The sequence below is a fragment of the Diabrotica undecimpunctata genome, chromosome 1 (assembly GCF_040954645.1).
Source record: "Diabrotica undecimpunctata isolate CICGRU chromosome 1, icDiaUnde3, whole genome shotgun sequence".
Classification (NCBI taxonomy): Eukaryota; Metazoa; Arthropoda; class Insecta; order Coleoptera; family Chrysomelidae; genus Diabrotica; species Diabrotica undecimpunctata.
The window spans coordinates 50,701,386-50,714,981 of NC_092803.1; the positions used below are offsets into that span (position 1 = coordinate 50,701,386).

The 13,596-nt window shown below is 34.4% G+C and overlaps 1 protein-coding gene across 4 annotated transcripts in view; it reads left to right on the forward strand.

Annotated features, from left to right (window-relative positions):
• The window catches only part of zip (myosin heavy chain 10), a 152,520-nt gene that overhangs the window by 92,686 nt on the left and 46,238 nt on the right, over positions 1–13,596 (forward strand). For all 4 annotated transcript variants that reach the window (XM_072542260.1, XM_072542255.1, XM_072542263.1 and 1 more), the window contains exons 2-3: positions 4,808–4,964; positions 12,091–12,215. In XM_072542260.1, the coding sequence (XP_072398361.1) occupies positions 4,808–4,964; positions 12,091–12,215 (282 nt within the window). The remainder of the gene's footprint in view (positions 1–4,807; positions 4,965–12,090; positions 12,216–13,596) is intronic.

Here is a 13,596-nt window from a genome sequence, read left to right on the forward strand (position 1 = left end):
TCTATCGAAAGTTGCAGATCATCATGGCCGTGCAGATATTTTTTTAATGCCGCCCTAAATCCGAACCCATCCGAACGTTTCCCGTAAGTTCTTAAGGCAGGATTTTCTTTATCGCTCCAACCTATTTCACTACTAAATTCGAAACTTTTCACTAAAAAAAAACTCATAGAACAATAAAAACGTTCAACATCATCCCAAACTTCTAATTTAGATTCAGAACTGGTCACTCCGCACAAAATCCATTGATAGAAGCAACAACTTTCATTTCTCAGACATCGAATGAGTACAACAGGCAAGATATTGGTATCTTTTTACATGTGCAAAATGCGTTCGATCAGGTCTGACATTCAGGACTCACTGTAAAACTCCACCAAGTCACCGTGCCCATTCCATTCCTGAGAATAATCCAATATTACTTAACCGCTAGGACTATACGAGTCAAAGTCGATAACCAAATATCTACACTTCTCTTTTCATATTCACTTCTCTTTTTACCGTCCCTGGTCTATATGTACTTTCGATATAATATGTATTTAATGTCATCTTCTATACCTTTACTATTTTCATTATTGTCACTGTTTCTTTATCCATTCCTTTACTGTCTGTCATATTCATATTAGGTGTGTTGATTTATTGTCCTTCATATTTGATATCACATCAATATTTTCCTTTCAATCAACTTTCCTCAATGATCCGTTTTATTCCTTTTTATTATATCGTTAATATGCAAGTTTAATAAATCACACATGTATTCGTTTTACAAAATACTGATTAAATGTGTTAATATCACACCTAAGTTCATGTTACATATCTCAACTATTTTTTTTTGCCTACTATTTAAAAAAGGAGAATATGTTTAAAATTTATCTTCGGATAGCTTAAAATATATATGCATATATATTTTGAGTACAATAATACTATTGAGTACACTAACAAGTTCTAAGAAATAAACCCATAAAATATATTTAATTAGCGAGTTATCTTTTAAAATAACCATTTATTTATGTTATCTATTTTTTTTGTTCCAAAGTCATAAAATTATTTATCTACTACTGTGTAGGCTATAAGTAGGTAATAAAACAAGGGAAAACAAATTAAGCCTTAAGTCTTAACCTTAATACAGGGTCCTTTTTGACCCTACCAACAATAATTAATTTTTATTTATTGGAAAAACTATGAAATCTGGCAACGTTTCCTATACTAGATTTCCTCTTATAGTTAGATGAATCTAATTAGGACCTAGGCGAAATCAGAAAAAAGTGGGCAAAACAACCATCTGCAGTCGTAAGACAACAACGAATTGCGGATGGCGATAAACCAGCCGCAATATATGTTTTCTGTCGACTAATTAGGAATTGCAGTGCAAATTATTCTTGTGCAGAATACGTAACTATAGACGAAATCTTATTTGGTTTTCTGGGCAAGTGTGCATTTCGAATGTATATGAAAAGCAAACCACATTATTTGATAAATGCTTATGTATATACAGAAATGAATAATAAACGACTAAATCCGAGAAAATTGAATGTTGTACCTCTAGATGTATTATCTCTTATTCATCAAATAAAAAAATCCAACCGCAATATAACTGGAGACAATTTTTCTTCAATCGAGCTGGATAGAGAGTTGCAGTTGCAAAACCTTACATATGTAGATACTCTAAGGCAGAATAAGCGAGAGATACCTAAAGAATTCCTTCCAAATAGACAACCTGAACCATATTTATCACTATTTGGATTTACTAAGAATGAAACATTAGTTTTTTACGTACTCCTAGAAGTTGGAGTTGATGTATTAGACCAAACTTGTGTTCATTATAAAATAGGGAGACGCACGCGAAGATGGACTGTACTTATACTTATCCGCAAGGATTTCTCGGCTAGTTTTAATTTTTAGGCAACAGTTACACACTTTATTTTCCCCTATTAGACCCATCTCTCAATTGTGTTAAGGTACTTTAAAATTTGCACCCAAATGTATTACGGAGGGACATATTTGACATTTAGGTCATTGTTAAATTGTAATTTTTAACAGTTTTTTTAAATTTTTTTATGTTTCAGCATAAAGCGTTTGACACCAATAGAACTAAACTAATATTCAATTCAGTCTCGTTGGCTTTTGAGTAACGAAAAATTTAAAATGGAAAAGAGAATCATTTTCCTTTTATGCATATTTGGTAATACTTTTATTTTAATAAAATGAAGGTCTTGATTTGTGGCTAAGATAGAGGAGGTATTACGGAGTTGTATTATTAATTACAAATGAAAGAAAAGTGGTTACTTTCTTTCCTTTTTTTAGTTTATCTATCGATTGCACCATGTGATGGTGAAAATTATATGATTATAGTTATTAGAATTCACCTTTAAGCAAATCCTATGTATTCTTCTTTCATATTTATGGCTAAATGTTAAAAAAGTTATTTTTCTATGAATCGAAATCAATTAATATTGTTTTTACTATAGAAATCATCATCATAAGTGGCTCGACAATCCGTTGTGGATCTTGGCCTGCTCACAAAGAAGTCGCCACTCCTGTCGATTCCTGGCAACTTCCCTCCATCTTCTAACCCCTAGAATCTGTAGGTCTTCTTCCACATCAGCATTACTATAGAAATACATATGTGGTAATAATCTATGTATGTATTTAAAAAGAATCAAGATAATAAAGAAATATTAACGAACCACTTAGCAGTTTAAGTTTCCATTTCCATCTAAGTTCTGCACCATATCAAGTCTAATGAACCAAAAACACTTTTTTTTTTAATTTCTACTCCAGTAAATTCTTCCTTCGACACCGGTTCGACGCTATTATTTTACCTATGTTTCACGTTCTTTTAATTTAACAATTTTTAATAGTCTGGTCTGCCAGTTTTAGTTCCTCAACTGGTCTTTATTTATTTTGATACTATCGTTTAATTTTACTCTATTTTTTTCGTAGAGTGCATCACTTTTATCTTTTTTGTGATTAAAACTTATTTTTATTCTATATTCTATTCTAAATTCAAAATAGATTTATCCCTTCCGGTAATATGGTGTGGTGTGCGTTGGCACCACATCCTATAATGAGCTGTAATCAGTTTCCTAGATTCCTAGACAATAGGTGCAGAGCACCGGGAGTAGTGTACCATCTACTTTATTACTATTAATTATATACGACCTTGGCCTTATAGTTTTAGGGTTGCATAAAGCCTTACCTTGTTTAGTTGATAAGCCAGCAATCTTCTGTGTGTTGAAGATTGGCCTGCATGAACCTTATTTCTCTCTTCACTGCGAAGAATTTTCCGGTTCTAGTTCCGTGGACTTTCCCTCTTCTTTTGTGGGTCCAATACACTCTTGGACAGTAGTCCTTACGAGTCGGCTGCTTCCACCTGAAGAATGTTGTTCCTCTTCCTTAATCTCCACATGTATGAAAGTTTCACCTGTTTCACTGGAGCGAGTTGCTGCTGGTTTTTCCTCTAGTGTTTTTGTCTTCCCTTCCTTAGATCGGAAGGTTAACTTTCCCACTCCGAAAAGGGTGACATTTTGTGTTTCCAGAGCTCTTCTCGAGATTCAGAATCCATTGACAATGTTCCTTCGCTTATGGTTACTTATTCCTATTCTATTAAGGATCTTTTTGGACTCGAGACGTTCCCCATCTTCATCCTATACTATACGTGAGTGCGGAATATGTTCCCTCTCCCAAGCCCTGGGAGATGCACTCTCCCTCCCAAGGCCTTAAGGTAAGAATCACATCCTTTAGATCTACTCTTCAGGAAGCGAACCTGAGATCCGGAATTTCTTCATAAGCCACCAATATGGCTTTTTGGACTGCCTTAAGCTTATCAACATCCATCTTGGCTTCTGGAATTTCTGTTAGTACTGGCGTAACCTTAACAGAAACGGCACCTTCGCTGAAAGTCACACCCTCGGCTCTTGGCCTTTTTCCTTTGCGTTGGCTTTCGGGTGGTGTGATTCCGTCTGATCTTGCCCTTTTTGGACCTTTGAATTTATTACTATGAGGTCTTCTATAATGTTCTTATGATTTGTTAGTATGTAGTAAATTTCATTGTTAGTATTTCCATCGGATGATATCCATTTCATCATGGACATCAGATGACATCCATCTGATATACATTTCCGTTGTGACTTTTGAGATTGAGTAACTTAAAAAATGATTTATAGTCAATTACTCTATAAATCCTTTCATTTCTTTTCCCCCTGAACGATTACATAATTTGAATTTCAAAAATATTTGTTTAATTGACAATTCTCAAGAACCAAAAATTAATTAGAATATTCTAAAACATGAATTCATATTAAAAACATCATCTACAAATTTTCACCACACTGATTTTTAAATTTGGTTTAAAAATTATATTGTGTCAATCTAGAACAGATCTGGTGTGGTATCTTTTCTTTTAGAAAAATGTTAACTTTTCATCAATAAGACTAAAACAAACATATTTTTCTTTTCCTGACTTCTAAACAATTCTAAATTTCATATTGAGTTTGATGGATGAGCTTTCTAGGTTTTTTGTAAATTCTGCGATATTTAAAGCATTTTTAACACAGCATATAAAATATGCAATTTCCATTACACTTATTTTTCTTAAACTTCATAAATCTAAGAAATGACTTAAAATAATAAAAAGGAAACAGATCAAAATGAAATTTATGTCTTACGATAAAATCAATCGCAAGTATTTTTAATATCTATAAGGAATTAATACAACTACCGTAATACCACCGACAATTTAATTAACCGAATCAATCTCAGCCCATCTCTCCGACGTAGAAATACCTAATTTTTTTTTGTTTCGTTTTTGCAGACCTACTCCGGCTTGTTCTGTGTGGTCGTGAATCCGTACAGAAAGCTTCCCATATACACAGATAAAATCATGGAGAGGTATAAAGGAATCAAGAGACATGAAGTTCCTCCTCACGTGTTCGCCATTACAGACACTGCCTATCGATCTATGCTACAAGGTAAGATTGTTTTTTTTACTTTTGAAAGGAATTTCTGTTCTGTCGTAAGAAAATGTACAATTTACTATTTCAACGATTCCTTTTATTCATTTATTCTTCATTTAAAAGATTACTAAGATAGTGGCCATTACACAAATATAATAAGTACGGATACATGGACAGATTTATTAAAAGGATATGAATATGAATACAATGCTGTTGGGATGTTAACACCAAATATCCAATTGACTGAAGATGTAAATGTTAATACTGAGGAAGCCAGTAAAGCACTAAGAAACTCGTCAGGATCAGATAAAATACTCAATGAATTGCTATAATATGGAAGTGTGACATTGTTACAGGAAATCACAAAATTATGGCAAAAGATCCTTGAACATTATAGAATCCAAAATAGCTATAGACTAAATATAACGGTGCCAATGTTTAAGAAAGAAGATAAAGCAGAATAAGTGATAAGTATTAATACTTTTACAATATTAGCATAAGAACAACACGGTGTTAGATCTAGAAGGTCATGTAGAAACGCTATATTTATTACTTAACAAGTATTAGAAAAGTCGATTAAATATAATTCCAGCATTCCTGTTTTTCGGCTCTTAAACCCTTTTAACGCGAGGGAAAAGCTTTAATATGGTAATACCAACTGAAAGAACAAAATGTATCTCAAGTACCAATACGAACAAGAAAGGATTTTTAATTATTTTAGTATAGAGATCTCCAGCTCAAGCAATATAGACAATGAAGTAAGACTTCCAAGCTACAAAAGGTATAAAAGTAACAGGCTGCCTAAATGACATAATATAGAGAAATAAACGTCTTGATATATACATGAATACTAAAGTCTACAAAATGCTTACTTACACTGCAGAAACAATACAATGCAGGTACAAGTAAAACAAAACTAATAATGGAAACAAAAAAGATGAAAATACGAAGTATAACTAGCAAAATTTTATATGATAGAGAAAGACGTGAAAACATTATAAGTTAGTGCAAAATAGATCCGATTAACACACCGGTAAAAAGAGTAAAATAGAACGGAATAAACGTTGGTAGAGTGGGGCAAAAAGCAACAGGAAGAATATCTCGAGACAAATTAACAATACCGTGAAAAAACTTTGGGTCATTTAAGAAATGCTGGTGTGACAGTCTAGGAGATATTGAAGATCCAACAGGCAGTGCCTATTAATAAGAACAAAGAGGAAGAAGTCTCCTCCCTACTACCATACGTCTCTTCTATTAAACCAGTTTAAGTGCCATCTCCGTTACGGAGGTTAGCAATTATCATAACCACTTTAACTTTTGAAACCACTAATTTAAAAGTTGTTTTGCGCTACAACCATACCATTCGCTTAGATTCTTCAGCCAAGATATTCGCTTTGTTCCGACACTCCTGTTTTGTATTTTGCTTTTGATTATGTGCTGCAAGATATCATATTTTTCTCCACGCATTATTTGTCCGAAATATTACAGTTTTACTTCTTTTGTTGTCCTTTCTTCGTTCTTCTGGGCACTTCCAACGTCCGTAACGTGATTCGCCCATGAGATCTTCAGAATCCCTCGATATGCCACATCTCAAAGGAATTAAGTATTCTTATCACCGTTCGATTAGCGTCTAGGATCCGACTGCACAGTACATAACACTATACGTTACATTTAGTCAATTCTGTTTTAGGGCTAATGCCAAATGTCTACTACGTGGCTTTTTCATTTTTATAAACTCTAATTTTTATTTCAGCAGTACACTTGTTATGTTCTGTAATTAGTTTTTTCAAGTGCATGTACTTATTTTCATGAATTTGGCTTTTTTAACGTTGAGGTAGAGTCGATATTCTTCACTGCACCTTAATATTTTATTCATTATTTTTTCCAAATTTTTTAAATTTTCAGCTACTATTACGGTATCATCAACATATCTAATATTTTTAATTAATAACTCATTTACTTTTATCCCTGCTGTTTCTGATACAATAGCGTCCCGTGCGAGTTCCTCTGAGTAAGCGTTAAATAGTAGAGGTGACATCCTTGTCTGACCCCCCATCCAAATTAGGACTTCTTCTGATATTTATCTACGACTTAGTCGCTGCACGATCTTCCTGCCCGGAAACATTTGTTCTTCCTCTTATAGTTCCTTGTGTCTCCTTTTTTCAGCACAAATTATTTCAGGTCCAGAAGATTTACCATTCTTTAGGGTCATAGTAGCCTTCGTTACCGTTTAGACGTCTATCCTAACTTCCTCTCCTTGTATATGTACTGATTGTGTTGGGGAATCTTTAAGGTATTCCTGTCTTGTTTCTGCCATCAAACTTTTATAATGGCCGTTGTTTTGATTTTATGGTGTGTATGTGCGCTTTGTCTTTTCCGGTGTTGTTTACAGATCTTATATGACTTCTTGACATTTCTGATTTCATATTTTGTTCTTCTCTTGTTTTATCATTTTTCGTTCGTTTCGTTTCCAAAACTATTGAAGTTGTACTTTAGTGTTTCCATTACTTGCAAATCGTCTTCTATAATCTTCTAAATTATTGATTTTAGAAACAAATACTAAGTGACAGAAAAGTTCTAAAATAGGTGTTCCTTTCTATTAACGTATCGTTTTTAATTCAATATTATACTACAAAAAAGTTTATGGATAGGTTTGCGGTGCATGTTTTGTATGAGGTGATCGATATCTTCCTGTAGTAGAGGTCCAAGCATTCTGAATTTTTCTTTCTGAACGTGCTGCAAGCTCATCGGCAAAGCAGACAATATGCCCATCCTTCTGCCTATCATATCCCATACATGGGCAATAGTAGACAGATCTGGTGAGTTTTTGGCCGTAGAAGAACGGTGACGTTAGCTTGACGGAAAAATTGCTTGACGTTAAAATGACAGCTGCTGGGGCCTGGCATTATCTTGCTGGAAAATAGGGTTTTCTAGTTTTCGCAGATATTGCATTGTAACGGGTTCCAAGACATTGTGAATGTAATCTTGGGCGTTCACGTTCCTTTCCAGAAATACTACAAGTGATCTACTTCCATACGAGATGACACCCCAAAGCATAAGTCCTTGCAAGCGCTGTCTCACGTTTCTCGCAAAAGTCAAGTCCTCGCCTTTCTCCGCATCTCCGTCCATCGTTGACACACAAATAAAATCAAGATTCGTCAATAAATACGACCCAGTTCCATTCCTGGTCCCACTCGTCCAATTCTTGCTTCTTTATGTTCCTCTGGTTGGTAGGATTGATGACGAAAACACCTTATTCTACAGTAAATAATTGATCTCATACAGAGTTCTCCTGTAGCAGCCTGCCATTAATGCCAATTTATTTAGTGGTGCCCAAAACGTTCCCTAAGGCTCCTTTGATCTTAGTTAGTAGACGTTAATCACGGTCACTGGTTCTGCGAATTGCTCCGATATTTCGAAACGTTGGTATCTGTATTATTTCGTTCAAGTATTGCAGCATCCCATTACAGTAGACGCGTTCATACCTACCTGGAAGCATTGAAAAATTATGTTTTAAAGGCAGTATCGCGAATAAAACTTACACTAAACGTCAATCTTTCAAATAATAACAATAATAAACAGTTATGTTGTATATGAATGCACTATATGAACCCAGTTCCTTACCAAAAAATTATTTTATATACTCAAATTTTTCAAACTGTCGGGATGTCTGCGGGAGATAGTCTGGTCAACTCCGTATAGTAAAATTAGATACAGACACCGCACAGATAGTAAAATTAGAATCTACAAGACTTGCATACGACCGACATATGGCATAGAAGTGCGCGAAGATCCCAACAAAACGAAACAGATGCTAAGGGTTGTCGAAATGAAGAACAATAGTGGGCAAAACAAGAAGAGACAGGGTGAGAAATACATACGTCAGAGAGCAGTGCAAAATTCAAGCGATTGTAATCATGTAAGACGAATGGATGAGAATAGACTAACAAAAATTGCCCTAGAAAACAACCCTGATCTTGGTACAAACCCGACTCTCGCATAAAATTTATCACTCTCCTGGATCTATCAGTATTCGGTAATACATGCCTCTTAAAATTTTCAAATACTTGCCGGCTTTCTTTTTCAGTGCTCACTACAGAATCTCTCTTTAGATTTTAAAATATCCTAAAACAGTTTTATAGATAATTTGGAATAATTAATAACGATTAAGAAAAAAAAAATAAATTGAAAAGCAAAAGTTAAAGATATCGGAAAAAATTTCCGAAACTGACGTAATGAAATATTTCGAGACGCAACTAAATCAGAACAGCAGAAAATAAACATTAACTTTTCTCTCTCCCTCTTACTTACTCACGCATCTAAAGTCTTCAGTCAATAATATTAAGAAGTGATATGGATAAGTCGGCGAATAAAAAATGATTGGAAAGATACAAAAGCCTAGTAGAAGACCTGACCGAAAGAAGTATGCAACTCTAGAGTCCTAATACCTAAAGAACACTAATACTTATTGGAGGCTTGGTAATTGGCAACGAAGATTTACTTAATAATTTTGAAGTTAAGTACGTCAAACAAGAATTAAAAAGCTTTCGAACGTATATTTTAACTCTCGGATATATGCTAATAGCAGTAGTAGTAGTCACTACCATTAACGTATGAGTTAAATATTCACTAGTATATATTTTAATCACCTGTTTGGCATATCATAATGAGTGCTTATTATTTAGAATAATTCTCATTTATTAACTAAAAATAGCTAATAAATATCTCCTTATTGTATTTCAAATATAATGATACTAATTTTCTGCTACCCAACTGTATTAACAACTATACACAATATCTACCAACAGAATGAGTTATCATAGATTAAATAAACGCAAATTGAAAGCAAGTTTTTTTTATAAAATAATAACTCGATACCTGACAAATGGTTCCTGGGAGTGACGATCTGTTAAGGGGGTATTTACTTTAATATAATATTGTTAACATGAAAAGTAGTTTTGCAGTTTGCAGTACCTAAATGCTTATCGATTTAAAAAAAAAATAAGATCTGTTGGAGAGTGCCCTGTTTAATAATGGGAGCTGGATATTGCCAGTTTTGAAACCAAAATTGCTTGATCTTAGGATATACAAACATAATATACACATACACAAGGACATATTTCTTCAATTGGTAAAAACGTATTTCTTCTACTTCTCCGATATCAGACTATTCTCTCATTTTCCGTAATGGCTGCTTTGGTAATTTATTAGAGAGAATTGCAGTAAAAAATTTAAGTTCTTTTAGGGAACTCCAAGTGGCACCAAAATGATTTGTGATGAGTTTATCAGCATTAAGTTTCAGAATGTTGACTTGTTGCGATCCACTTTTTATGATTACACGCTCAATCCTACCTAGAATACATCCCTTCAAGTTTTCCATTTCTTAACTCTAATACAATTCGCCTGTAAGGTTAACATTTCAGGATTTAAGTTTCTGTAGCACAAACCGTTTTGTGTTTTTAGAAAAAAGTGCCGTGCTCCATGGGTTTAAAGACATCGAGGCAGTCTCTTTCCTGTTAAACACGCTGCAGGTTTGCCCTAAATGATTTCTCTCTTTTCAGTCTTATCCCCCTGGAGGGAATTATATGTTCTACGGTCGGTCCATGGAATTCGCAACATTCTTCTTCAGCAGAACGTTTCAGTGGTTTAAATATTACTAACCCTAAATGATTTATGGTAGAAATTTTTGAAATAATCTCTAAATAAGTTTTTGACTCAGTTATACCTTTCCACTTTTTAAAATGCTTTTAATATTACCGAATACTCTATCAGAAGGCACAAAGTAATGGCGAACTACTGTAAAAATCACTTCCACATTCTGGACATCTTCTGGTGCTCTTTCTGAAAGCCACTTACAACACATAAAGGGTGTCCACGGCGACCATCTGCCATCAACCTGTAGGTAGTTACAGCAAGATCAAAATTGATTTTATTTAGCCTGTCCAACATTGGAACCTTTCCCAAACTCGTTTTCAGTGAAATAATAGGAAAATACATTTTGCTGGGTAAGGTTAAATTGAAATGATATTGGGAAATCATATTTAGAAAACTTTGGACCAGCATGTCGTCTGGTATATATCATTATAACACGTTTTGCCCAACTTTTTCTTCTCGACAATCACGCACAATCTTTTATGATTAACAGCAAAAGTATCTTGAAAGATTTTCTTACATATTCGGACAAATTTTCCGTTATTGGGAAATGAATAGCATATTGTTGCTTGACGTCGGTGGTCTTGCTCGTCCTTATACAAACCAAGTCGTCTTCTTTGAACACCGCGAATACTTAAAAGCCCTATTAGATAAGTGTATTGCGTTTTAGTATTTTCTTGGTAGATACGTTACTTCAGAAAGTTTGTATGTTTTATATGACGCTCTAACTGATTTTAAGCGTTTCTTCTCACTGCCAAATGAACCACTGCCTTTAGGTCTTCTTTTTTTCTGATTTTCTTCCATTTTAATACACTACAATCGTTTATTATCACTCACAACAAAAGCACACAGCTGAAATATGCAGATGTCTAGAAGTAGCGACATCTGAACCGTTGGATTTACGATCTTTCTAATGAATGAAATGCTCCTGAAACTCTAATTTTAATGCCGGCACTTAGACTCAACTCAATTTAGAAAGAACTTTGGCTCTTTCTAATTTCCACTCTTCTTTTATACAATAATCTTATTAGTTTTTAGTCTTAGTCCGTACGATTATTGGTCCTACTGTCAGCCACTTCAGAAACTTACGTACTCGCTTAACGTATCTCTCGCCAATATTCATTTTGTGTAAGGATGTCATGTTTGCTAAGATAAAACTGATATTGTTATAGTTGTTAAATAAACAAAATCGCGAATTATCTGTCCTAGAAGTATATTGCTTCTTACAAAGGGGCGTGTGTGGTGTTCTGTTACATTTTTACAGCAGCGCACCCAGAATTGACCTCTGGGGGGGGTTTTGGTTGGTCACCGAATTTTTTTTATGATGTTACCTCCATTTTGAGTCCTTAAATTGTGTGAGTAACAGTGTCGGAATAGGGTCCTGGGGGGGGGGGTTTAACCCCCAAAACCCCCCCCCTGGGTGCGCCACTGCATTTTTAGTAATATTGTAATAACATCATTAATCCTAATTTTTTGTTTTATATTTCAGAACGAGAAGATCAATCTATTCTTTGTACTGGAGAATCAGGTGCAGGTAAAACAGAGAACACAAAGAAGGTAATCCAATATTTGGCCTACGTAGCGGCCTCCAAATCACCCAAAGGAGCAGGAGCGGTAAGTAATTCGCATTTTATTTTTCAAAGTTTTTTCCGGCTCAATATAAGTTCTGTACATAATATAGAAAAGTCACTTTTCAATTTGTAAAATACAAGAAGCATGCGTTAAATGCATCTATAGAGTATTTTTCTTGCTGGAAAGGTGATTGTAGGGATTAAGGTTTTTTTATGATAAAGAAGAGAAAATTGCTACTTTCTAATTAGTTTTAGTTGGTGGTTGAAAAGACAGTAACTAAATTTTTGTCAATAATGAGTATTGGTATTATCATTTTATTTATCTCTCGTATCTTATTCTAACCATTTTTGGACATTAGCGCTGCTCTAATACATTCAGTACTTTTTCGACATTTAAATTGTAGTTGCTAGATTTACCTTTGCGATTTTGCGACATGTTTCTCACTACCGAATTTACACGAGTAACTTTGGATAGCAGTAAAAAGAAACAACTGTAACCGATCACATTTCTGTCTTCGACTTTGTCTTCAGCCGTCCATTTTCTGATGCCTTATAGATATGTAATACGCTCCCATCTTTAAATCTGTTTTTATCAGCTATTTTTTTATCAATAGTACGTCATCCGCGTAGAGCAGATGATTCAGCTGTCGATTTATTTTAATACCTCGTTCTTCCTATTGCACTTTTTGGAAGAATTTCTCCAAATTTTCATATTCATTAAAACACAATACTATCAGAAATAAGAATTAGTAAATGTGGAAATGCATATAAAATGTTTCTGCACGCTTTTGCTTGAATGCTTCGACGCTTAGAATGTGTCAAATAACAAACGATAGAACATCTTGACAAGCCTCACTTATTTCTATGATAAAATAAAGTTCGTGTGACCTTCTGGCTGAGGTCTGTTGCTAGAGGTTTCAGTCGCGCAAGCGCCCCCAACATGACTAGCCTAGTTGGGATCTCTGGCTTTACGTGTCCTCCGAAGCACGGTGAAGGCTTCTTAACAAATGAAAAACTGACCTTCGTAGCAAATGAAGAAGATTTCTCACCGGAAATTCGTGTTTAGCTAGTACGTTTAGGATACTAGAATTTGTAATTGGCAATGAGAATATAAATAAATATACTTATACTTTTATACTACACTTCGACTCGTAAGAGAGGGTGAAAGGTCAGTAGGAAGGCGCCAGAATTCATGGACCCTGAGTAGATGGTTTTACCGCGCATCTGCAGAAATCTTTCGTGCTACAGTTTTCCAAAACTACAATTGCCGTTTGAATCGCCAACCTTCAGAAGGAGGGGGCGTAATAAGAAGAAGAATAAATAAATCAATAAAAGAAGAAAGTTCATTGAATAAGTTTTATATAATTTCCAAACTTTAATCGGTCCATATACTGTTATTGTTATCATTTGATGTTATTGTCCAT